Source organism: Amblyomma mixtum, chromosome 2 (assembly GCF_055824585.1).
Source record: "Amblyomma mixtum isolate Tamu chromosome 2, ASM5582458v1, whole genome shotgun sequence".
Lineage (NCBI taxonomy): Eukaryota > Metazoa > Arthropoda > Arachnida > Ixodida > Ixodidae > Amblyomma > Amblyomma mixtum.
Genome location: NC_143013.1, coordinates 217485953 through 217510887, shown reverse-complemented (window position 1 = coordinate 217510887; position 24935 = coordinate 217485953). Strand labels below are relative to the sequence as shown.

The window sequence follows — 24935 nt, the reverse complement described above, 5'->3', positions numbered from 1 at the left end:
ACACAGTGGATATGGATGGTGACAAGTCAGTATGTTTGTTACGCTTTCAATTTGCTTCCAGTAGTTTATTTCGGTTTTGGTTTAGTTTTATTAGGGTTTTAACGTCCCAAAGCGACTCAGGCTATGAGGGACGCCGTAGTGGAGGGCTCCGGAAATTTCGACCACCTGGGGTTCTTTAACGTGCACCGACATCGCACAGTACACGGGCCTCTAGAATTTCGCCTCCATCGAAATTCGACCGCCGCGGCCGGGATCGAGCCCGCGTTTTTCGGGTCAGCAGCCGAGCACCATAGCCACTGAGCCACCGCGGCGGATAGTAGTTTATTTTGATAGGGGAACACTTGCCTATTTGTGTGCAAAGTCAGTCATACAGAAAATAGCATTCATTTTCCAATCAGCTGCGAGCGGTGAAAATGCAGGAGGATTCCTCAGTATTGTATTACGTTACATGCCATGAGGCAGAGGGCACTATTGTATCTCTTGGCACTCCACGAATATAATGCTTTCCAGTGTCACTCTCCCTTTCTATTCAATAGTTTATTTTCTGGCATTATGGCAAGTTGAAGCATTAAAGGGATTCGGAATAGACACGTAACTTTTGGGTGCGTGTTTTCTTGTTTGTAACGATGCATAAGGCATTATTATACATTATTCACCATGTGGAATTCTCCTACGACCGCTGAATAATTATAATCAAATTTATTTTTCGTGCTTGTTTGGTTTCGGTTTCTACAGCCGACCGATGACTGTGACGTCAGTGTGTTAGTGGTCCCGTGAGGTGTGTAAAAACTGCGATATAATCGCTGCTTCTACAGGCTGGCTTCAGTACTGTAGTGAATAAAAATGATTAGTAAAATGATGAATTAAAATGATGTTGTAGCTGTTGTAGTAAAACAATTTTGCCATGCTTTTCTCAGCCTTATGCTCTTTAAAACTGGCGCATTGGACTAGTAGGTTATGGAAGCGAAACGTATTTCTTTTCCCTTAACTGTGTGAGAAATTTATACAGCGCAGAAATTAGTACAGATTATTTTTTGCAGACCAAATTACTTCAAGGCTTTTTATCGGTACATAAAGGCATTTTTCACAACTTCGGTATGCATGTTGAGAGACACGTGAAGCATGTCTAGCACTCTGTCAGGTAAACTACCAGAATATGTTGTTTGTCTTTAGCATGCTTATTGTGAAACAAAAACCACCTTTTTAACAACACTATGTAATAATACATTTTACTACATGCTGACACCCTTGTTTTCAGGCACGTTTCTGTTGTTTTCTGGAGGTCCAGTGCTGATGCTTCCATGGTGAGAGTGTGGAGTTTTTCCGGGCTGAATGAAAAAAAGTTTGCAGAGCTCATTTCACAAAGCGAGTGCATTATGTGGTGACTCACTACCTTGATGGTCTGCCGTGGGACACTACCTGAATGACATGAATATCAAGTGTTGCTCGTTGAATAGGGTACTGATTTAGGCCACATGACAGGGGTGAAGTCACTTCGCCTAAGAGATTTAAGCCACTGCTGCGGTGGCTCAGTGGTTACGGCTCTTGGCTGCTGACCCGAAAGGCGCGGGTTCGATCCCGGCCACGGCGGCTCAATTTCGATGGAGGCGAAATTCTAGAGGCCCGTGTACTGTGCGATGTCAGTGCACGTTAAAGAACCCCAGGTGGTCGAAATTTCCGGAGCCCTTCACTGCGGCGTCCCTCATAGCCTGAGTCGCTCTGGGACGTTAAACACCAATAAACCAAACCAAACTAACAGATTTAAGCCGTTATTCGCTGAAGTAGAGGCATTCTCTGAAGTGTCTCCTCAACAAGGTGAATTAGTCACTTCTACAGTTCATTTCAGAATATTCACTTCCCCATTGTATCTTTTCAGAACAGGCTGCTATGCCTTCGTCGTTACTGCACAGCCAAGAGGCTGTTTCCCCCTGTTGTGACCCCAATGCTTCCACCAGGCACCTTCGAAAACAAGGTCGCCATCATCACTGGCGGTGGCACGGGAATTGGCAAGGGCATGGCTGAGATGTTCGCACAACTTGGAGCGAACATCGCCATCATGAGCAGGTGAGACACGCAGAAAGAATACTGCTTTCAGCTGCGGCTAATATGGGCAGCTTGTAGAAATATGAAGTGTAGTACAAATTTTCTGCCAAAGTGCTTTACAGATTTGTGTGCCAGCATACTGTATCACTGGAAAGACTGGCACTCAAGATAAGAAGTGGAGTCTTACTCAGTGTGAGAAAGAGGGAACGCTCTGCTCTCGCCCATCTTGTTTTACCTTTGCCAAAGGGGATCAGGTTTATAACATTTAGAGTAGAAAGTTGGGCTAGTTGTTTACGGTATTGGAAGCATCTTCCAACAGTAAATGCTTCCAAACTTAGAAATCAGGTATCTTGATGTTAGTAGAATAGACAGCTGGGTGAGTTTGTACTACAACAAAACTTGTTCTTGGCTAGTTGGTAGGACATAGTTGAAACTCGGTTCAGCTCAAAAGACGAACGCAGAGAAAGGAAACGACACACACAGAGCACTCTGTGTGTGTCGTTTCTTTTCTCTGTGTTCGTCTTTTGCGCTGAGCCAAGTTTGTACCATGTTGGGGTAAAGCAGTACGAAAAAAATGGAACACTTAGAAGTCGACACTGGGTGCGCACTGGCTTGCAACTGCTTTTTACTGAGCAAGAGCAGCTTATATAGAAAAATTCACCTTTGAGGCACTAATGAAACAAAACCAGTAAAACCTGCACAAGTAGTCACAAGGCATCCGGGAAGGTGTGCAGCTTCAGTACGTTAAACTTCATGTTGCAGTCTGCATTGATTGATTAATTAATTAAGTAATTAATTCCTTTATTTCTTTTTACTATACAGGGAAAAAGGAGCGATGGGAATAGCCATTCAAATGCATCAAGAAAAGAGATTACCTTAATAATCAGTATCCAAATGTTGTGTGCCACATATTACAGTGGGACAGAGCTGTTTTTTCTGCCTTTTGAGCTGTGACCCTGGCCTACTTCTTTGCATTTTCTGTATGTGGGGCATGCACTGATTGTTGCTGTTTTCTCTTTACTATCTGCATTATGTGTGCATAAGTTTAGTTGTGAGTTCTTAGTGCAGCACCACAAAAAAATTTGTCACACAAACAATGCCTGTAGACGAGAGAAGTGGAGCATAGAAGTGGCATGTGACTAGAAGTGCGCAGCCGCAACTCCAGGTGGCACTCTGAAATGTGCAAAGTTGAAAGCACGGCTATTTGGTAGCACATAACTTTTGGAATGGGCTAACTCAACTTGTATAGCACATGAGAAAAAAGTTCAGCACTCTGACTGGCATGACTCTTGAGGGAAATAGTACAAGACGATTGATACAAATCAAAGTTACTCTACATGATGCATCTTCTAGCCCTCCTGCCTTGTACTGGTCTAAATAGTGTTGATTGATTGTGAACTTTTTATGATGGTTCAGTTTTGGCTATAGCATCCTTGACTATAGCTCCTTTCTTTGGCTATAGCATCCTTTAAGATCGCAAAAACACAGGCAGAATATACAAGACAGAGCTTTGTCCAGTCCCATCCTAGTCTGACTTGGCACTTCTCTGTGGGGGCTTTTCGAGTGTAAATCTGCTGCATCCCATGTTCCACTCATAGCTTTGCATGCACTACATGGTGTCTGAATAGTTGAATATTCATGTCAATCTGCTGGCATGTGGTTGGGGATTCATACCTGGTGATAGTGTCCATGTTTCAAGGATGAAATGCAAAACTGCTGATATAACTTGTAGAGTCCTTAAATAGGGTAGATAAATATGTTCTCCCCGTTCAACCGCGGCCGACACAGTTGAAAACCACCGGACTTCAATCCACGATCGCTTACGCTACCTTGTTAGATAAGGTAACTAACCAAGCTAAGGAGGGTGCATCACAGGGAAGCCAACCAAAGGGGAAGATGCGGAGCAAAGTCCCCACAACTTGGGATTTTGTTCTATGCTAAAGAAAGCTACACGACTGAAATTAGCCTGAAGTCCTCCCCTCCAATACAGCAACCTCGATAGGCCATATTGTAGCTTTGGTGTGTCTGAGTGCATTTCTTTCTCATAAATTGTTGACATTGAAAGCCTTGTCTGTGGCTTTTGCTGAAACTTATGCCTTTTGGATCACATTGGTAACCATGCAGGGTGTAAGTCGTCAGGATACACTTTTCTGCTCACTAAAAACATGCGTGCTTTGAGTTCTTAAAACCTGCTTGGTTTATTTTAACAAACAGGAAACAAGAAGTGCTGGATGAAGCTGCCGGTGAGATTTCTTCTAAAACAGGCAGGAAGGTAAATGATTTTATCAGTTTCTATACTGTTACATGGCGTACGGGCAGTACAATTAATCTGCCTAGAAATTTTACTGAACTCTGTGACAGTTTAGCTTCAGTTGTTCTCTTTGCTCTTTTTTGAATGTATGGGCAATTTTTTCAGTGCGAGAAAGGACCCTTGGTAAGGCTGTCGACCTGATGAATCATGCATGACCGTAGCTGAACAGCAGCATGTTTGGTCATGCGTCGACAGGCCGGACTGTCATGCATTTTTAAGAATTGTTGCTTGCCGTGATTGGACATGCTGGTTTTCAAAGCCAGTTTGCTGAATCGGTGCAAATGATTGTTCCCTTTGATTGGTGAGTATATGGCCATACTTGGCATTACTATTTCATTTCATTTTCCCCAACATTGAGTGCGTCTGACTTATTTGTATCCTGGTCTCATGTGGAGATTATGTCCACTAGCATGTTCTGTTTGAAAACGAATTTGGTCTTACCATTCGGCTGATTCATCTCGAAAAAAATAAAATAAAAAAATCATAGAACACCGTTATTTGTGAACTCAGGTTTCAGAAAGTGAGCTCTGCTGTCAACTGGGCTTCAGATGCCATCTGTTCACGCAGGATACGTTGGGCAAGGTGTGCATAGGAGAGCAGTCCGGTCATTGTCTTTTTGCAGCAGATGCACGTCCGTCAGTCCACACAGCTGATTGGATATGCTTGCTACAGCTAGGTTAGCAGGCAACAGCTGTTTTAGTGCAGTAGCACTACTGGGCACGTTTTCCAATTTTTGGCGGACGTATGTACGTTTCTGAAGCAAAGCCTGCTTTGTGACAGACGGCCCACCTACCCACCAGGTTGTGGGCAACCTGGCATGTGTGTACACATAGCAGGCCTTCACCTGGGTGAAGGGTACAGCTGGTTTGGTTTATGGTTTATTGGAGTTTAACGCCCCAAAGCAGTTCAGGCTATTGAGGGACGCCGTAGTGGAGGGCTCCGGAATAATTTTGACCCCCTGGGGTTCTCTAACGTGCACTGACATCGCACAGTCGCACAGTACAGTCATCAGCATGGCTGTCTAGATCTTTCGAACACCACCTTATCGTTCAAAGGAAGGAAAATTTTTAAGCAGGTGTACGGTTCCAGAGACAATGCTCACGCTGGAGTGAAGCTGCATAGACACACAGTTTGCTTTGACAATTGCACTGTGTCAGCAATAGTTGAGATGAATGAAGGCTCCAGTTTCCTTGCCCCGTAACACGTCGTTCCAGCTCTCTAGACAGAGGTGCTGGCGTTATGTACACAGAGGCGTTATGTACAGAGGAGTTATGTACACGGGCCTCTAGAATTTCACCTCCAAAGAAATTCAGCTGCCGCGGCCGGGATCGAACCTGCGTCTTTCGGGTCAGCAGCCGAGCACCATAACCACAGCAGTGGGAAAGATACGGGACAATTGGCAAATATCATAGTTACTGCTGTGTACCTAACTGAACAGCCACAGGCAAACGGGATGTCATGTCTGGCAGCTGTGTTGTTAAACGAGAGCTGCTCCAGGGTGCCGTGAAAGGAAAAAGGCAAAGCTGGACTGCAGTCGGCCATAGCATTCATTCAGTATGGCTGCCATGGCTGGCATAAATAAATGATGCTCTGTGGTAAAGTGTGTTTGTGAGAAGTTTGTTCTTGAAGCAATTTCACGTGTGCTGCTTTTTCTTGAGATCGTGAGAGTTCGAATCGCTGGCCTGTGTGTCCTTTTGCAAAAGGTCACAACCATCCGACCTAGATGCTGCGCTTGCTTGTTTATATTTATATTGCCCCAAGCCTGGTCTAGGGTTGGCAACAATGTTCCTATGTGGTATGCACAGCGTATACACGGACATAGACAAGAGTGCATAAAAAAGGACGAGCCTGATGTGTCTCTTCTGTTTTTCTGCATACACGTGTCTGTGTATATGTGCTGTGTGTGTCAGATGATCAAGAGCCCTCTAGTTGCCTTACCTTTTACGGAGTTTATGTTAATTTTACTTAGACTTGTTCCTTTTAACCCTCTCCCCCATTCGTTCTCTCTTTCTCCCCATCTTTTTTTGTTCTTGTTCAGATTCCATACACATTGGGTTCTTTGAGGTTTGCCTCCAGTATATGCACAGAGGCGTCTAAGATGCATTTAAAGCTTGAAAAAAAAAAAGAAAAAGGTGCCCCTATCACGTTTTCTGCAGGTCTTGGCTGTGGCAGCGGATGTCAGAGATCCTGCTGCTGTGGCTGCAGCGGTGGACCGTTGTGTCAGTGAGCTCGGTCTGCCCGACATTGTAGTGAACAATGCGGCGGGGAACTTCATCAGCCCCACCGAGATGCTCTCCACCAACGCCTGGAAGACCATCGTTGACATCGTGCTCAATGGGACAGCCATCGTGACGCTGGATATTGGCAAGAGGCTTATAAAGGCCGAGAAAGGTACCCGTTGCCCATCGCCTTTCTTCCCCAAAACCTCGTTTTCCCGTATGAAGTTACAAATCAATAGTTTTTACATTGTGGAAAAAGCTGTTTCTTATTAGGGATATTTCTCTCACCCTCCTTCTCTCTGCATTATAACTTTATGACCTGCATGTGGCTGTTCTGCACAAAGTTGGAGGCGAACAACAAAGAGTGAAACTGTAAAACAGGAATGAAGCATTCCCAGTGGGAGACTGACACACTCATTTTACGCTTACCGTACTTACTGATACTATAACACTCACACTTTTTAGTGTGTTAGTATTAGACATTGCACTATGAAGGTTCTGACACGGGTGGAGAAATATGCAACCTCAGGGTGATCCAGCGGGTGGCTGCTGTTTGAAGGTTTGAAGGTTTATTAAAATGAAATACAAATGAGCTATAAGTTTCATGAAGAAGTTAGTATATAGTAGGATGTCCCAAAGTGAAAACTGTCTGAGGGACCTCCCATCAGGAATACATAAGAAAAGTGCACAAGTCTGGCAGAGGAGCTGGAACAAAAGTATACAATCAAGTTAAAACCTATTAGTATAATTAGTTTATAGCCGGGCACATCTTTAGCTGGCGTGCGCGACGGCCGCTTTTTCTGTGCGCCTGCGCTTTGTGACGAAGCAAACTTGCGGAAAGCTCAATATTAAGCACGAGCTTAGTGAGATTGCGCTTAAATTTGATATCTTAGCAAGTTTGCACCGTCATATGCTGCAGGAGCACGGAAAACGTGGCCATCATGCACGCCAGCTAAAGATTTGGCCGGCTGTACTGTTGAAGGCGGAGGGCCAATCAGCCACTGCCAATCAGCTTGCACTGATTAATGTGTTAAGTGTGTGGCCGTAGCTCTTCAAGCAAGGAGAAGACCTAATGCTAATGCACTTTCATCACATAATGATAACCGAGCGTTCCGTAAGTATTGTTCTGAATTTTGCCCTGTAGTAGGCCTTACATGAGTCAGGGCTTCGTGCCCCATAGAATGCCTGTACAAACAACGTAGCATTGCTGCCACTTCTGCAGTGTAATGCAACAGTTGGCAACGAGATACAAACACTTTTATTCATTTCTCGCCGCTTTCGCTCTTGTTGCTGTTTGGTGACCTTAATTCATCAGCACGTTCCCAGGGATGGTCATCTTCCGTGCTGTCCATGGCATTAGAAATGCCAGCCACCTTAAAGCTCTTTGAAAGCATTTTGGCTGACAGTGGGCAGCACGTGTTTAAAATCCGCGTGCAGACTTAAGGAAAAAATGACCTCTTCAGTTGCCCAGTTGGCATGATTTCATGGCTTCCCTCAGCCATCCACTTGGAATTACAGCATTGAAACTTCACATTCCTACACACAAAAAGTATGGAGCCTCCAAGAGTGGGGTCACTTTACTGGGCAGCCAAGCAGCAGCAATAGTGATGATGATGGATGGCGGAAAAGCAGCTAGAGCCAGCCAGTAGCACATTGAAGAACTGGGTTGTGACGGTTTCGGTTTTCGTTTTTTTTTTTCCCCGCCTTATGCATCCCAAAGTTGAAATGCAGGCCTTACATAAGGGAGGGTCTTAGTTGAGTAAGTGCAGTATTTTAGAAAGTTTAGCTTTCTTTGTCTTGGCAGTAATTAACCCCTTGAAGGCTCACTTTTGGAACGGCTTATTTTGGTGCCGTAAAGTAATGGCTACTGCCATCTATGTTGTAAAAGTACAAACGCCATTAGACGCCCTCTATTCATCAAAAGCCATACAAAAAGTGGTGAAATACATATGCCATGGTAAGCTCATTGTAATCGAAAAAATGGCAGTCGCTCGTGACAAGGAGAGGTTGTCATAAACCTTTAAGGGATTCAGCACATATGAATCTGCTGTGGTCATGATTGGCGCACTTTGAGTAATCACTGTAGTAGATACAGTCATTGTTTTATGCGAAGCATATTACTAGATCTACACTACAGCCCGTCGAGCGCGGCGGTGGAGCTACCATTGACATTTAGCGTGACCACGTGACACCACGTGACAACATGACGTCACAGCAGAGGAGAGATGGGCTGCCGGCTCGCGCGGTCGGCCGCGGCGGTGGAGGCTCCACATCAGAGGCGCTGCAGCTGACCACGTGACGCTACAGCAGCGGTATAAAGCTGAGCTTGCCTCGCTCTCCGGGCACTTACGAGGCGGCCAGGTGTTGGGATGCCGCCTAGAAGCAGGGCTGATTTGAACGAGAAGCGAAAGCTTCAGCGTGCCACAGAGACCGATGAAGAGCGGGATGAACGTCTGGCTAAGCGGCGTGCTCAATATGCGGCTCGGTGACAACGTCCTACAAAAGGAAAGCCATGTATCACCAAGCCTAGCCATCAATATGCTTCGCATCTGACTAGGCTTAACCTTAGCTAAGCCTCTGCCATTTTTTTTGCTGATTACTTTGTTAATATTGAATCATAGCATATGTACCACTGAAGAGCTATCAGATACATTCCCCCTCACTGTGGCAAAGTTGAGTGTGCAGTGGTGCTTGCATAAACAACCACTGGTATTGCTTATTACCATGGGCATAAAAATTTGTCCATTTTACTAAATACAGTGAGTTCGTATTGCAGATGTTAGAGAGACAAGCTTGATAATCTTGGTAAAATGGATTCAGTGGGCTTTCAATGGGTGCTGTGCAGATATGAGTGATGTGGTACGTATTATATTATGCATGCTTATTTCTAAAGTCCTGCTTTGTTTGACGGCTGATAACTGTTAATAAATGTGCACAGTGTATTTTTCCTTTCACCGCCAATCCATGCTGTAGCAGACAGATTCTGATTGTGTTGGCCGTTTTGTTTTCATTGTGTTTTGCTGTACCACTGATTCTCACAGGTGGCTTTGGTGTCGTCTTAGTTGTTGTTATCGTTCACGCATGCTGAAGTTGCATATTGATTTGGTTGCCTTGATATTTGTTCCAGGTGCCAACTTCTTGGCTATATCTGCCACCTACACCAAGCATGGCTCTGGCTATGTCGCACCAAGTGCAGCAGCCAAGAGTGGCGTTGAAGCACTAACGATGTAGGTTGAATTCACTTCATCTGCCTCAATTTTGTATTTGTCATGGAGCCATTTCTCTTTAGTTAAAATGTGCATCACATGAGGTGCTTGCCACACAAACATCTATCGAGGTTTTTTTATTCCCATTCAACGCTAGATGCTGCTTTAGCCTTGTGGCTATGGTGTTCAGCTGCTGAACATTAGTTTTCACATTACTCCCAGCTGTAGCGGCCACATTTCGATGGAAGGTCAATGCAAAAGTGCCTGGGTGCGGAGATTTCTGGGCACTCTAAAGAACCCCAGGCCGCAGAAATTAACTCAGAGCCCTCCACAACGGCATTCCTTCTAGCCTCTAGTATCAACATGTAGAAACCTGTTAACCAGTACAACCATCATTCAGCGCTCATTAAAATTTTAAATGGATATAACATGTGCTTGCATTGGGCTGTTGGACACTTGGCTGGCCTTGTGTACCGCTGTCAGCACGCTTAACGCGAATGCTCTATTGCGTGTCCTGCACTGATATTTCAGCCCCTGAACGCTGGGCGCTGAGTCCGAGGCCATGCTGCACGGTGAATTTGCGGCGGTTGGAGAGAGCTTGTGCCCTGATTCCACCTTAGTAATGTCTCAGACCCAGCAGCCGACGCCCAGCGGCGCTAATGTCAGTGGATGACACGCGCTCCAGCGTTCGTGTTAAGCGCGCTGACGATGTTACATTTGAAATTCATTTGAGCACAAACAGCAGAGTGTATGGTTCTCAGAACATTCATTGTGGTCTTGTTATGAACCCTCGGTTTGAAGATTCACATCCTGTTCCGACGCACCTTAATCTTCACTTCGTCACTGAAACTTCGATTTAGCGCTTTTAGGTGCTGTGGGCTCCTTCGCAGATGATTCCGACTTCATCTCTCCCCATGTGTGTGTTCGAGGGCGTAAAGCAGCGCTCAATCCTATGGCATTATAGTTTTGAGTTCTCATAATTTCTGAGAACTTCTTCTGACCTAACAATGAAGAAGTGTTGCTAATGGCTATGCTACAGCCTCTTCAAGAGTGCCCACTTACAAGCCCACATAGCTTATGCAGCTGTATGTGGGTGTCTGTATGAGAGTTATACCCACCCCCATAGAGAATTGGCTACAGAAAATTCGTCCGGTTTATTTGTACAATGGAATTTCAGACACAGCAGCCATGGAAGAGTGTTCAGTGCTGTAGAAAATTCCTTCTCAGTGTAAAGAGGAAGATCATCAGCAGTCAGAGCAGCAGAACCGAGGCGAGGCGCGAGACAAGAAGACGACGATCGGCAGCTGAAGCAGCAGAGCCGACGCGCGGCGCGAGACGAGAGCGTGAACTGTTCCGGGTCCGGACCTGTCCTTGCTCGCTCTAACCGGCCTTCACAACTGTCAATAAAGGCCGTTACATCTTGGTGGAGGCTGCGGGATTCCGTCCTGGAGCTACGCAACCGGACCATCGCTACCCCCATGCCTGCCAACGCCCACCAGCCAGCCGGCTCTTCGCCGGCACCCGTTGCTTGCCATGGTGCGCTCCGCCAGCGCGACCCGGCCGTCTTCAGCGGCACGGACGACAACGACGTGGAGGACTGGCTGTCATCTTACGACAGGGTGAGCGCTCATAACCGATGGGACGACAGTATGAAGCTTACCAACGTAATCTTCTACCTGACCAGCGTTGCCCACCTTTGGTTCCAAAACCACGAATCGGACTTCACCACTTGGACCGAATTCAAAACCAGCTTCTCTGACATCTTCGGCCGTCCGGCGGTACGCAAACTTCGCGCCGAGCAGCGTCTTCGCGTTCGTGCACAGCAGAGCGGTGAATCATACACTAGTTACATCGAAGACGTCGTCAATCTCTGCAAGCGTGTCAATGCGTCCATGGCAGAGGCCGATAAAGTTAAACACGTCCTTAAAGGAATCGAAGACGACGCTTTCAATATGCTTGTGGGCAAGAACGTCACCTCTGTTACCGATATATTCGACCACTGCCAAAGCTACGATGAGCTTCGCCGACAGCGCGTTTTCACTCGGCAGCCGTCTCCACAGACAGACACAGTTACTAGCCTCAGCATGACGACAGAAGACAGCTCGCTACTGCTCCAGATCAAGCAGTTTGTCCGTGAGGAGGTTGCGCGGCAGCTGTCGCTTCTTCCTGCTGTTCCGAGTCCTTCTAACCTAACTCCGACACTTCAGCACGTCATTCGGGAGCAAGTGTCCGAAGCCCTGCCATCGGTTTCCTCTTCGCCTCCCGTCGCTGCGCCACTTACCTACGCCGAAGCCGTCAGGCGTCCCCGGCCAGAAACGTTCGTTTCGTACCAGCATCAACCGCAGTCGACACCATTTCGTCCTGCCCGGCCACCACCGCAACGTTTCCGTCCATGGCGGACACCGGACAACTTACCCATTTGTTATGCCTGTGGCATTCCTGGTCACGTGATGCGTCACTGCCGCCGCCAAGTGTTGTCCCCTGCTGCCGATCCCGACCCTCGAGGTTACGCCTACGCCCCTCCCCAGCCTTTTCACCGCACTATGCCTTCTGAGACCACTGCTTCCTCCGATCTCAGCCCGTCTATTCGCCGCCGTTCTCCATCTCCGCGTCGCCGCTTGGTTTCCCCGATGCGCCGTCGTCCCTCTTCCCCTTCGGAAAACTAGTGCCCGCAGTTCCGGAGGCAAGAACTGCGTGCTCGTCGCCAAGCTCAAGACCTCGACTTTCTCCGACAAATTTGATCGCGGTTTCTGTGGAGGGCACCGATGCTTTCGCGCTTGTTGACACCGGTGCTGCTGTATCTGTACTCAGTGAGAAATTGTGCCGCCAGTTACGAAAAGTGACGACTCCGCTATATGGTTTTATGCTTCGCGCCGCTAATTCGCAACTTATCGCGCCTTTGGGGGCATGTACAGCCCGAGTTACTATTCAGGATGTTCTTTATATTGTTGAATTCATCGTCTTCCCATCGCCGTCTCACGACGTCATCTTAGGCTGGGACTTTCTCTCCCAACATGACGCTGTCATCGACTGCACTCGTACCGAAGTCGCCCTTCTTCCATTCGGCGACGACTCGGTGAACGCTTCCACTAACTTGTGCTCCAAGCTGACTGTGGCTGATGACGTCATGATCCCGTCGTGCTGTGCTGTGCTCGTCTCTGTTCATTGCGACTCTGCATCCAACGGCCCTGTCATCTTCATCCCGTCCGACTCCTTCGCTTCTCGCCACTGTCTACCCCTGCCATTCGCCGTGCTTACCGTCTCCGCCGGCTGCAGCGCCTTGCCCCTGACGAATCCATTCCTGTGCCCCTCCACTCTTCTTCACGGTGAATGCTTGGGATATGTCCAGCCCTTTGCCTCCGTCGTCACCTGGGACCCCTCTGAGGACGACTCCTGCCGCCTGCAAGTGTCGTCACTTACTTCTTCCCCACCGTCTCCTGATCCCGCTGCCGAGGCCGTCTTCGCGAGCTCAATCGACGCGAATCTTTCGCCATCAGAGAAGACCCAGCTTGCGACCATGCTAGATAAGTTTCGGCCATCATTTGACTTCTCTCACCACCGTTTGGGCCGCACTTCAGCTGTTACCCATCGGATCGACACAGGCGCCCATTCGCCGTTGCGCCAACGCCCATATCGCGTCTCGGCCACCGAACGCCAGGTTATCGACACCCAGGTGAATGATATGCTGCAGCGTGGAGTCATACAACCATCACACAGTCCTTGGGCTTCCCCCGTCGTCCTTGTCACCAAGAAAGACGGCTCTATCCGCTTTTGCGTTGACTACCGGCGCCTCAACAAAATCACCCGAAAAGACGTCTATCCGCTGCCCCGCATTGACGACGCACTTGACTGCCTGCAGGGAGCTGAATTCTTTTCATCGTTAGATCTCCGTTCGGGGTATTGGCAAGTCCCGATGGCCGACGATGACCGCCCTAAGACAGCCTTTGTGACGCCTGACGGGCTGTATGAATTCAACGTCATGCCCTTCGGACTATGCAATGCCCCTGCCACTTTTGAGCAAATGATGGACACCATACTGCGCGGCCTGAAATGGAAAACCTGCTTATGTTACTTGGACGACATCGTTGTTTTCTCCCCAGATTTCCAGACGCACCTCGTTCGCCTAGAGCACGTTTTGAGATGCCTCGCGGCAGCCGGGCTTCAACTCAATTTAAAGAAATGTCGCTTTGCTGCTCGCCAGTTGACGATTTTGGGCCACGTCGTGTCAAAACAGGGTGTTCTTCCTGACCCAGCAAAGCTTCGTGCTGTCTCTGAGTTCCCGAAGCCCTCTACGATGAAGGAACTTCGCAGTTTCATCGGCTATGTTCTTACTTCCGGCGCTTTATCCGAAATTTCGCTTCTATCATCGCACCTCTGACTGGCCTTCTTCGTGGCAGTAGCGACTTATCAAGCTGGAGTCCTGCCTGTGACGAAGCGTTCACCACGTTGCGCCGTCTACTTACTTCTCCACCCGTACTGCGCCACTTTGACCCTGATTCTCCAACTGAAATCCACACAGATGCCAGTGGCGTTGGTATCGGTGCTGTTCTTGCTCAACGGAAACCGGGGTGTGCGGAGTATGTTGTTGCATACGCGAGCCGCACCCTGACGAAGTCAGAGCAAAACTACTCCGTCACTGAAAAAGAGTGCTTGGCAATCGTTTGGGCAATCGGAAAATTTCGGCCTTACGTATACGGCCGGCCTTTCGCGGTCGTCACGGACCATCATTCCCTATGTTGGCTGTCCTCCCTCAAAGACCCAAATGGCCGCCTCGCCCGATGGGCCTTACGCCTTCAGGAGTACGATATTCGTGTGATCTATTGCTCTGGCAGGAAGCACAACGACGCCGACGCTTTGTCTCGTTCACCTCTAGCCAATGAATGTGCCTCTCCTCCCGCCATCGACTGCGCCCCCTTGTCATTGGACGATATGCCCAACGAGCAGTCCAAGGACGCGTGGATCACTTCTCTTGTACGTTATCTTTCAGACCGTTCTGTCGTGTCGGTACCGCGTGCAATCCGCCGTCAGGCTGCCCACTTCACTATTCATGATGGGATTTTGTACCGCCGAAATTATCTCCCTGATGGCCGCAAATGGCTCCTAGTGATCCCTGGACATTTACGCTCAGAAATATGCGCAGCCTTTCATAGCGACCCGCAAGCTGGTCACGGCGGTGCTTTCAAGACCTACAACCGGCTTCGCCTCCGCTATTACTGGCGCGGCATGTACAACTACGTTCGAAAATTCGTCCGTTCCTGCCCTGATTGCCAGCGCCGCAAGCTCGGTCATCATCATTCGACCGGCCCTCTGCAGCCTTTGCCTTGCCCATCCAGGCCATTTGACCGAGTTGGCATTGACCTGTATGGACCCCTTCCGTACACTGCTGCAGGAAACCGCTGGGTTATCGTCGCTGTAGACCACCTGACACGGTACGCTGAAACAGCCGCCCTCCCAGCTGCTACAGCGCGGGATGTTGCCACCTTCCTCTTGCACCATTTCATACTTCGGCACGGAGCACCGCGTGAACTGTTGAGCGACCGTGGGCGGGTGTTTCTGTCAGACGTCGTTTCATCTCTCCTGCAGCAATGCAACATTACTCGCGCCGCACCACTACTGCCTATCATCCCCAGACGAACGGCTTGACTGAACGTTTCAATCGAACATTAGGTGACATGTTGTCAATGTACGTGGCGGCCGACCATACTGACTGGGACGTCGTCCTCCCCTTCGTCACGTATGCCTACAACACCGCTACGCAGAGCACTACTGGTTTCTCACCATTCTTCCTTCTGTACGGCCGTGAACCATCCTCGCCGCTCGACACTATTCTTCCTTATCATCCTGATTCGTCAGAAACCACAACCGTATCTGAAGCCTCCAGACACGCTGAAGAGTGCCGCCAGCTCGCCCGGTCATTCACGTCCGACGACCAAGGGCGCCAGAAATACCGCTTGGACCACTCCCATGGCACCGACACTTTTCAGCCGCAATCCCTTGTTTGGCTCCGTGTGCCGTCTGCTGCACCAGGTCTCTCTAGCAAGTTGCTGCCGAACTACCAGGGACCCTACCGCGTCCTTGAGCGTACTTCTCCCGTCAATTACGTAGTTGAGCCCGTGACGCCATCACCCGATCTCCGACGACGTGGGCGCGAGACCGTCCACGTTTCGCGATTGAAGCCGCACTACGACCCCTGCGTCGTGTTGACCCCCTAAATCGCCAGGATGGCTCTTTTTCCCCCGGGGCCAAATGTAAAGAGGAAGATCATCAGCAGTCAGAGCAGCAGAACCGAGGCGAGGCGCGAGACGAGAAGACGACGATCGGCAGCTGAAGCAGCAGAGCCGACGCGCGGCGCGAGACGAGAGCGTGAACTGTTCCGGGTCCGGACCTGTCCTTGCTCGCTCTAACCGGCCTTCACAACTGTCAATAAAGGCCGTTACATCAGCTACTTTTAGAGCCTGTCCTGCTTGAGTACGAGTGTAATCAAATTGGGTCTTCCCTCCTTTTCAGGCGCTCTCAAAAGGTAGGAGTCAGTGTGCGAGTGTTTTATGGTGGTTATCAAAAAAAGGCAAGGGCATTCACAGTAATTTCAGTAGGCAGTGAAGCGCTTTCAAGCACTCATAAATATGCAACCAACACAGATTTTGTGCTTTTGTGATTTTCTGTACTGTGGACAGTTTATAATTTCAATTCGAAGTTTGTAATTTTTTTCCACCTAGGGCATTTCTCAGCATACAGCCCAAGGTTTGAAAGGCAGAAGGAGATGTTTCAGTTATGTATTAGACTCAAATTATCTCATTCTAAAACATTAAAAAAAATCAAACGACACAGTTTGCGCTCTGAGCCCCTGGAGGATGTGGGAGTTTGTTTTAAGGCAAAGACATGTGGGTGTTTGGCATGTAATCGTTGTTTTCCACCACACTATGCTGTGTGTGTGTTGAAAGTCACGTGCCCCGTTATTCATGTTTCACTGTGCCTTGGGTTTTGAACAACTTGTGTGGAAATATGTCTTTCACAGCATGAAAAAAAAAAGCGAAAATGACTTGACACCAAAATAGTGTCATCCCGTTATTGAGTTTGAGTGCATAAGTATATTGGAATGTTTACTTGAGATCCTGGCTACGGTCGTCCTTTGTAAGCTGGATTCGAACTTTACTGCAGTGCTGATTGATTTTGAACTGGCTTGTGTTGCATGAAGAGTTTCTGCAAAGATATTGTGAGATGGTTAGTTCCACTGTCATTTTTTTTACGTGTGTTTAACTCATAGTTGTTTGCAAAGTCTGACAGCTCTCAAGCAGCAGTTATTGATCCTGCTTAATCATCTCGCTTGTAATTCCGATAATGCCATTGTGCCCAACAACACTCTCGTCAAGTACTACAGTCAACTGAAAGTGGCTACGTAACAGCAGTGGTCGCTCAAAGTACTTGTGTGACAGGGTATGAGTGATTTCAGCAACCTGGGCTAGCTCATAAGTGGGCAGCTTAGGGTACATGTCTGGGTTTGTGTATTTATTGAAAGTCAAACAAAGGTTGCATTCAGTTAAGATACCTTGCAGTACTAGAATTTCTGTAGGCATGGAAGCAGCTGTGCTTCATGCAGTGAGCATGCTGATTTAAAAAAAATAAGGAAAGCTCTGGAGTACATGGTGCTTATTTCGGTAATAGGTTGATGTGGGACTTCCTTGAAGGTAGCAGTGTCAACATTGCCTTCATAATTCATCGTAACCCAAAGCTTTTGCATTCACCTACTGGCCAGTGAGAGTGTTATCCAGGTATACAGTTAAACCTGGGTATAATGAAGTTGAAAAAAGTCCAGGATTTTTCGTTACATCCAGGTTTTCGTTACATGCAGTTTTTGCGAGAAGACCCGAAAGGGGAATGCAGGACGGAAACCAAAATAAGAAATAAATGTGGGTGAAATCACCTTGAAAATATTTACAGCAAACCCTTTATTCGATGTCTGATAGCGCGACTGCCTTGTCTTGTGACGCGAGCAACCGTGGGGCGGCGAAAGCGAAAGCAATGAAGATGTGCTGACAGACGCGTTGTCTCAACTGGGGTTGCTCGTTGCGATCGTTGACGCTCCTCTCATGTCAGTACGTGCTTTACTTTTCAGCCAAATTTCACAACTCAGCACAAGCTTACAGACAGTTGGCCTAGTGAGTTCGTTACATCAAGGTCAGCCGCCGCTAGGCGTTCATTACATGGAGGTCTCAAATACATGGGCTTCAATGGTACATGGGCTTCAATGGTACATGGGCTTCAAATACATGGGCTTCAATTTCCCCAACGGTGTTGGGGAGATGAAAAACTTTGTTATATTGAGGAATTCGCTATATGGAGGTTCGTTGCATCCAGGTTTAACTGTACTTGAGCCTACGGTATACTGTAGGTGCAGTGAGCCTTTGGCATAGGCCTGAGCTTAGGGCTCAAGGCTCAGAAGTGACGTGAGGTCAGAGGCTCAGGCCATGTGAGGCAGTGAGTGGGTGCGCTTGAGCCACCACCATTGGTCCTATGACCACTAGTTGGAACAAGTGTTTCTGTAAGAGGTGCAGTACCACTACTGACATCACTCCCCTCCCAGGGAATCATGAATAGCTTGAGACATTTATATCAAACAATATGTAAATATTGGCAGCTTTGTCTCTTCTTTTTGTGCTTGGATAGCAGTAGGTGTAATGTGAAGCTTGGTATGCTCTTTTCGGTGCCCATTATAGCGAGGGAACATGGTGTTTTGTTGCCTCTAATTTCTTGAACGGCATAATTTTGTTTTGTTTTTTCCAGGTCGCTTGCAGCAGAGTGGGCCAAGTATGGCATGCGGTTCAACTGCATTGAGCCTGGGCCTGTTTACACTAAGGTACGCACGCACTTGCTATAGTGTGTATCACAGCTGACTTACGATAATTTAGTCAAGGTGGGCATGTAAACATTAACTAGAAGAATCAAAAATTTTAATCTAAGGGCATGTTCGAAATTCATAGTCCCTAGATCTTCATGTTCTCAAAATATCTTGTGGTGGTTGTCTTTGCTCAGAAACAGCCATTGTACAAAAAAACATGAAGTGACACTCATAGGCACTTGAAAACCATCTGCATCGCCTTTATGCTTCAAGAACTGTTGTGCATGTTAATATACGGCTCCGGTTTCGACTGTGGTCAGTTTTGATTGCAGGATTGCTTTGCTGAAGAGGTATACATGCAGACATCTGAAAATCGTTAGGTTTTGGCATTGTGTATGGTTGTTCCTAAGCGTTAACTGTACTCAGTCTGAAAATCCTGTCCATCAGTGCGGGCTTCACAAAATAATCTCTCCGCTGGTGCCTCTATTACAGCAGGCAATGTTTGCGACCTCTGCAACAGGGTAATCATGCAGACTAGTTGGTGTGGATTAAACATAGTGTAATCAGCAAGGAAAACAGGAACACAAGAAGAAGTACACAGGGCAGCTCTGGGAACTAGGAATTCTCTCTAGTTTAAATTGACGATTTCATTGATGTCATCTGAGGTGCTTTGCTCATTGTGGGCAGTGCCATATGATGCTACATGCTAGACTCTCTGTCAGCTACAAAGAGCTTCCAAAATTGTTAACTTTTATGGATTTATGCACGTGCTGAACTTGTCACGGCATGGCGTGCTTTTTTCCAGCATTGATTCAGTCGTTGGGCTTCCAGTCAAGCTTCTAGTGGAGGCTTTTCGTACCTTCAGGCAGGTCGTGATGCAGTGTGCATTGTATTTTGTATATATTCCTTGCTCACATGCTTGTTGGACCTGCCTCCAACCTTTCTGGGTTAGGTGTGTCTGAAGATCATAATCTCTCATCGCACATACATTACCTTTGAGTGTAGTGTTAAGGGTAATGGATAGTGCATTGCTATGTCAGTGTTTTTCAATGTAGGGACCAACTTGGGTACTGCCTTTCTGAACACATTTAATTTTTTATTCACCAGATTCTTCAGAGCTCTTCCGATTGGGGTTCTTCTTTCTCTGTCAGTGCAGGTTGACATTTGTAGGGCTTCCTAGCTATAAATGAGAAGAGGCAGGAAGACAGTATTCTTGCCAAGGCCTTGGTAGTGGCAACACTGTTCGGTCTCTTGTGTCAGCCTCAGCATATCTTGAATCTGTGTGCAGAGTTGGACATGCCTTCACAGTGTTCTAAAGGGGGCTGCTTAAATACATTCTCAATAAGTAGGCATTGTCTAGTCACTTAAAACAAACAAACAAACAAACAGAAATGAAGCCAATAAGCAAACTGTGCATGGAAGCAGAAATTTCGAATTAGGCGCCTTTGTCTCAGCTTTGTAGTGCAAAACGTTGGCTTCTTATTGTGGCCAAGAGTATAGGTGTAGGCATGGCATTCATGTCACATGCGAGCTTAGTGCTATCTGGGGCTATGTGAAGGAATTTAGATGCCCTGTTTTAGCCTGCCTAGTTTGTACTGGATACGCCATTGTTCAGGTCCGTCACTTAATGCACGCTATATCCCAGCATGGTTGGGTTGGTAACTTCACTTGAATGTTGCTCCATTTGGAGCTCGAAATCTGCTGTACATTGATCACTTAAATCTCCATGTTTGTAGAAGTGGTGTCCTGTTTAATGTTATGCCGTCTGATCTTACTTAGTGCTAGTGCTTTTATCTTGAAAAACTGCAACCATTGCTTTGTGTTCTACTTTTAAGTTCAGATTAATTTCTGCTTGAAACAATAGCTCCTTATGGTGTCTGACCTTCACTTAGGAGTTATAGACTGCCCTTGCACAAAATTTTCATAGTTCATGAAGATGTCGCTGCTCAGTAAAGTTGTCTAACATTTCTTGGCTACATGAGAGAGCATCATGGAATTATGTAAACTTGTCCAAGTCCTTCACTTGACAGAAGTATTGTCGTATTGTAGGGATGGCAGGCAGTCGATTTGCACTGAATTTGATAACTGTTTGTTCGGGCGAACTTGTGCCCTTAAAAGAAAGAAGCTCAGTGGAAACAACAGTGACAGGTGTGCCCAGCAGTCATCAGGAATCAAAATGTGCTTGATTCCTTGATTAAAAAAGTACCTTCAAACTCAGCTTATGACCGCACTAATTTTAAAGGTGATGATGAACTTTTGAGGTAAGCTGCGTAAAGTACGTATGACAGTCTGAAACATCATTGGAACATTTCCTCCCAGTTACAATTGTTCAAACTAAATCTGGTCGCATTTTAGATGGCAAGCAAAGTTAATATGCCATGTGCTAACAGTGATTAACAAAGAACATGAAAAAGCAAACACTACCATGGTTCATGGCAACGAGCTAATTCAGGAAGTGGAACATTTCAGGAACTCTTGTTTGAAAAGTCCAGTGTTGTGCTGCAGTGATGCAGTGTATGGATGAACCACCAGAAGACACTGCTACAGTGTCCCCTAGATTGTTTTGTTGTGTATGTGCATCAAAGTGGCCTAATTATAATTCATTACAGTTTCAGAATATACCATTTGCAGTGAGATTACTTTTCTCTTCACCCTTTTAGGCGCCTCTATCACCTTCATTAATTCGTGAGTGTCCCCCAACTTGGTCTTTGCTGAGAGCTGCTGATTTAGATGGGGGGGAAGCTCTGAGACCCTCCAGAAAGCTGCTAGAGTTGTTCCCTTTTGGAAAGTTGACAGCTGTTGACTCTGTAATGCTTTCAAGAAGCTTATTTGTTAATAGCAGAGCTTTTCTGCAAAAATCACAGATGCTTCTACTGCCAGCGTTGCACACTCAGTTTTAACTGGCTGTCAAATCAAGGACCTTTGAGTTTATTAGTTTCTATTGAATTCAGAGGAGTTGTTCATGTTCAATTAGACTGCTCTCTAGAGGCTCTGCAATGGTTCGCCGAGCAGTTTGGGTGTCACAATAACCAGGTGTAGTTTTGCCTGAAAGTTTCTTCTGAAAAGTTGAAAAACTGAATGTTTATTTTAAAATAACTAGGGCCATTGTTTGGGACACAGTCGAGCCGTACACGTGCACTTATGAGCAGTTTTCAGGTGTTTTTTGTATGTTTGGAATGTCCAAAAATTTTTGTATCGAGATTATCTTTAGTTCTTCAAAGTAAACAGTATTTCTAAGTAACTTTTCAGCAACTGTAGCACTCCTTTATTCTTATCTCACAACGTGTAAATTATGAGCACTTTAGGTGCGAGAGTATATGGTACAGCTACTCAAAGGCCATCGAAATCTCGATATTGTTCAGCTCTGCTTTGTCAACTTGACAGACTTGATTCGATGGCTGTCTGAGCCACCCATGTTGGAGCTTTCAGTTGGTTATTGAGCTCGTAGACAATTAGTTTGAAAAAATTTAAAATGCTCATGTGATGCAGGCATTTTTGGCATTAAATAAGGTGCTTTTTGCACTTTCCTACGTTTTCTTCTCGGGCTGCACCATCTCTCTTTGGGAGACATAGGAATTTAGAGGCTTTGAGAAACTGAAAGCTGGAAGTGCTCGTTTCCTTAAATACTTTTGGTATTTCTTTTGTTAGAGTGGAGTTTACCTTGCAGTAAATAATTGAGAAACAAGTAAAAGTCCTTATGTGTTGGTGCAGATGGCCATTGTGTGGCGCTGCAACAAATGCATTGAAACTGGCTGTTGGGAGCAGGATGCATAATCTTACTCATCTCCTCATGCCAAGCTCTTAGTTCACAAATGAAGAAGTCAGTAAATGCTTCATTAATCCTAAACTGCCATGGATTTGCACCCAGAGTAGGCAGAGTTTGGCAGCACTTCGAAAACTAGCACATTAGGCCTACTACTTGCGCATTGTGTTCAAAAAAGAAAAAGGCACGCCTGTTATACCTGGTGGTACTGAACAAAAAAAGTAGAATGAACAGTTAAGTGTAAAGAGCCAAGTACATTTTAGGAAACAGAGGCCTCTTGCATTGCTGATTTCTTTTTTTGGCATGTGTTTCATTCTCTTGTTAGATGATAGCAGCACAATATGCAAAATTGCACCCAACTGGTCAGATCTTTGTACTAACTGCGGAGTATCTTTCTTATTTACTTTTAGTGATTCCCCTTAGGTCTGAGAGCCACCCCAGCTAATAAACATACATTCACTCACTCATTTTTAGTGAACCAGGCAACTGGTATCACCAAATGCTTTGTCTGTGCATAACACGCGTGTAAGCAAGCAAGTAGGCTTTGGATTTGAAGCATTTAATACTAGTTTTATTTTCAGAGTATAAGGCTATAACTACAAAACCAAAATTGTGCAGTCAGTAAGGCTTTGTTCTTGTTGACCTTTTTGTGCTATTTTTGTTTGTTACCATGTGCTATATATGCACGGTACCACTATGTTTGGTTGTGGACCAAAACTGGCATCTAGTCTGGTGATTTCTTCATTATTCATTCCGTAACCCTAAAATTAGTAACTGGAAAACTGAAATGAATGATTTTCTGTATTTTATTATAAATTCAGCAAAGGCAAAGTTGTGCAGGCAGCTGCCAAAATGGTTGCGTTGTACCTTGCACCTTTGTGGTCCCTCCTGAGTACTTTCAATGCTTGCCACGTGGGTGGTTCAACTGGTCACCTTAATCTCTTTCCTAGGAGGGTTCCCTCAACACTGAATTACTCTCCAGGACATGCTCCTAAGAGCTTTGCAGACATCTACTGCACGTTTTGCTTTAGTCGGAAGTGTTTTCTTCTATCATAAAAAACATCATAATATTGGTACATAATAGTTGTAAACAATAAAATCTATTAGGTGGGGTATGGCTATTGGCTGCCACCATCAGAAGGCACCCTGTCGAAATGGACTGGCAGTTGCAATACAGTGGGGACAGTTGTGATGCGGCAGCCACTGAGAGAATTCAAGGAGTCTTTCTTTGTTGTATGTGGAGGTAACGTGTCACAGGTTATGGTGGAATTGAACGCAGAGAATGTATGCGGTGTGCCAGTAACAAAGTTGTCTGTTGGGCTAGTCGGTAGTGCTTGTCCTGTCCAGTCCTGTCAACCCTTCTCTTCACCTGTGCTTTGAAAGTTTGGTACGCCGATGCCTAGACTTCTTCAATTGATGGCTGCAAAGCATTGCTGTCACATGTAAGAACATGGTTCTGGAGTGTTCTGGGGCTGTGAATTTGCTACATTTATGTGCGTTTCCACCACCTGTTAAGACTTCCAACTTATTCTGGTTCTCTGCAGGGTGCTTTCAGCAGGCTGGACCCCGATGGCCGCTTCTCAGAGGAGGCTGTGAAGGGTGCCATTGAGAGGCAAGGGGAGATAGCCGAGGTTGCCAACTTGGCAGCCTACCTGGTCAGCGACTACTCAAGCTGGCTCACAGGCGAGGTATGTAATGAGTGGGCAGAAAAGATGGACTCCTTTGCAGAATACAGTCCAACCTCGTTATAACGAAGTCGCATTTTGCGCGGAAATTCATTCGTTATATCCAATATTCTTTATAAAAGTATGCACTCAAATTCCCGCAGAAAAGGTCGCTAATAAGCCCAAGTAAAGAGTACTTTAAGATGGACAGCACAGGGTTGAAAAAATGCACTATTTTTGAATTTAACGCGTGGTATAAGCATATGAAACCTCGCCTTACATTTCGTACTGGAAAGCAAGAGCGAACTCACAAATCGGGATGCATGGCCAGGTGCAAAAACTGATTTATTTAAAAAACGACGTAATCTCTGTTTGGCGGCACTTCACACTATTTGACAGGTTATATTTCTCGACGAAATCAACACAGAGCAGCGCTTTCCCGATGTCAGCTGATTTGGCCACAGGTAGGTTCTCGAGGTACCCCCTCAACTTCCTGGCCATGTCAGCGGCCTCGGCGCTGCTGAGAGCTCGCACTTCGCCATCTTCACATGCATCGCTGTTTCTAGCATCATCTGCAGAAACCACCTGATCAGCAATTTCTTGGTCGGTCAGTTCGGGCGCCACAGCCAAGTTGTCATCTGCACAGATGAATTCCTCGAACGTAACGTTTGGAACCGCCAGCTGACGCCATGTCGTCTCGCCGAAATTGTCCGCTTGCCTCCCAGTTGCATGCGGAAGCTTTCTGCCTACTTCTCGCAGTTCTCGGCGCCAACGGCTGCTTCTTCGCCAGACAAGACGTGGCGAACAATCCGATGGCGGTCATTAAATCGCTGCAGCCGGCCACTGCTTGCATGAAAGTCATTGTGGCCTCTGACAGAAGTGAGACTTCTCGC

General features: G+C 46.6%; 1 protein-coding gene across 6 annotated transcripts in view; it reads left to right on the top strand.

The window, feature by feature from the left end:
- LOC149362576 (2,4-dienoyl-CoA reductase [(3E)-enoyl-CoA-producing], mitochondrial-like) overlaps positions 1–24935 on the top strand; it is a 170070-nt gene that overhangs the window by 121287 nt on the left and 23848 nt on the right. For all 6 annotated transcript variants that reach the window (XR_016289019.1, XR_016289018.1, XM_089573102.1 and 3 more), the window contains 6 exons: positions 1877–2064; positions 4258–4315; positions 6511–6745; positions 9701–9800; positions 18561–18633; positions 23923–24066. Coding sequence is in view for 4 of the 6 variants with exons in the window: in XM_089573102.1 (XP_089429228.1) it covers positions 1877–2064; positions 4258–4315; positions 6511–6745; positions 9701–9800; positions 18561–18633; positions 23923–24066 (798 nt within the window). In the remaining 2 variants the exon portion in view is untranslated. The remainder of the gene's footprint in view (positions 1–1876; positions 2065–4257; positions 4316–6510; positions 6746–9700; positions 9801–18560; positions 18634–23922; positions 24067–24935) is intronic.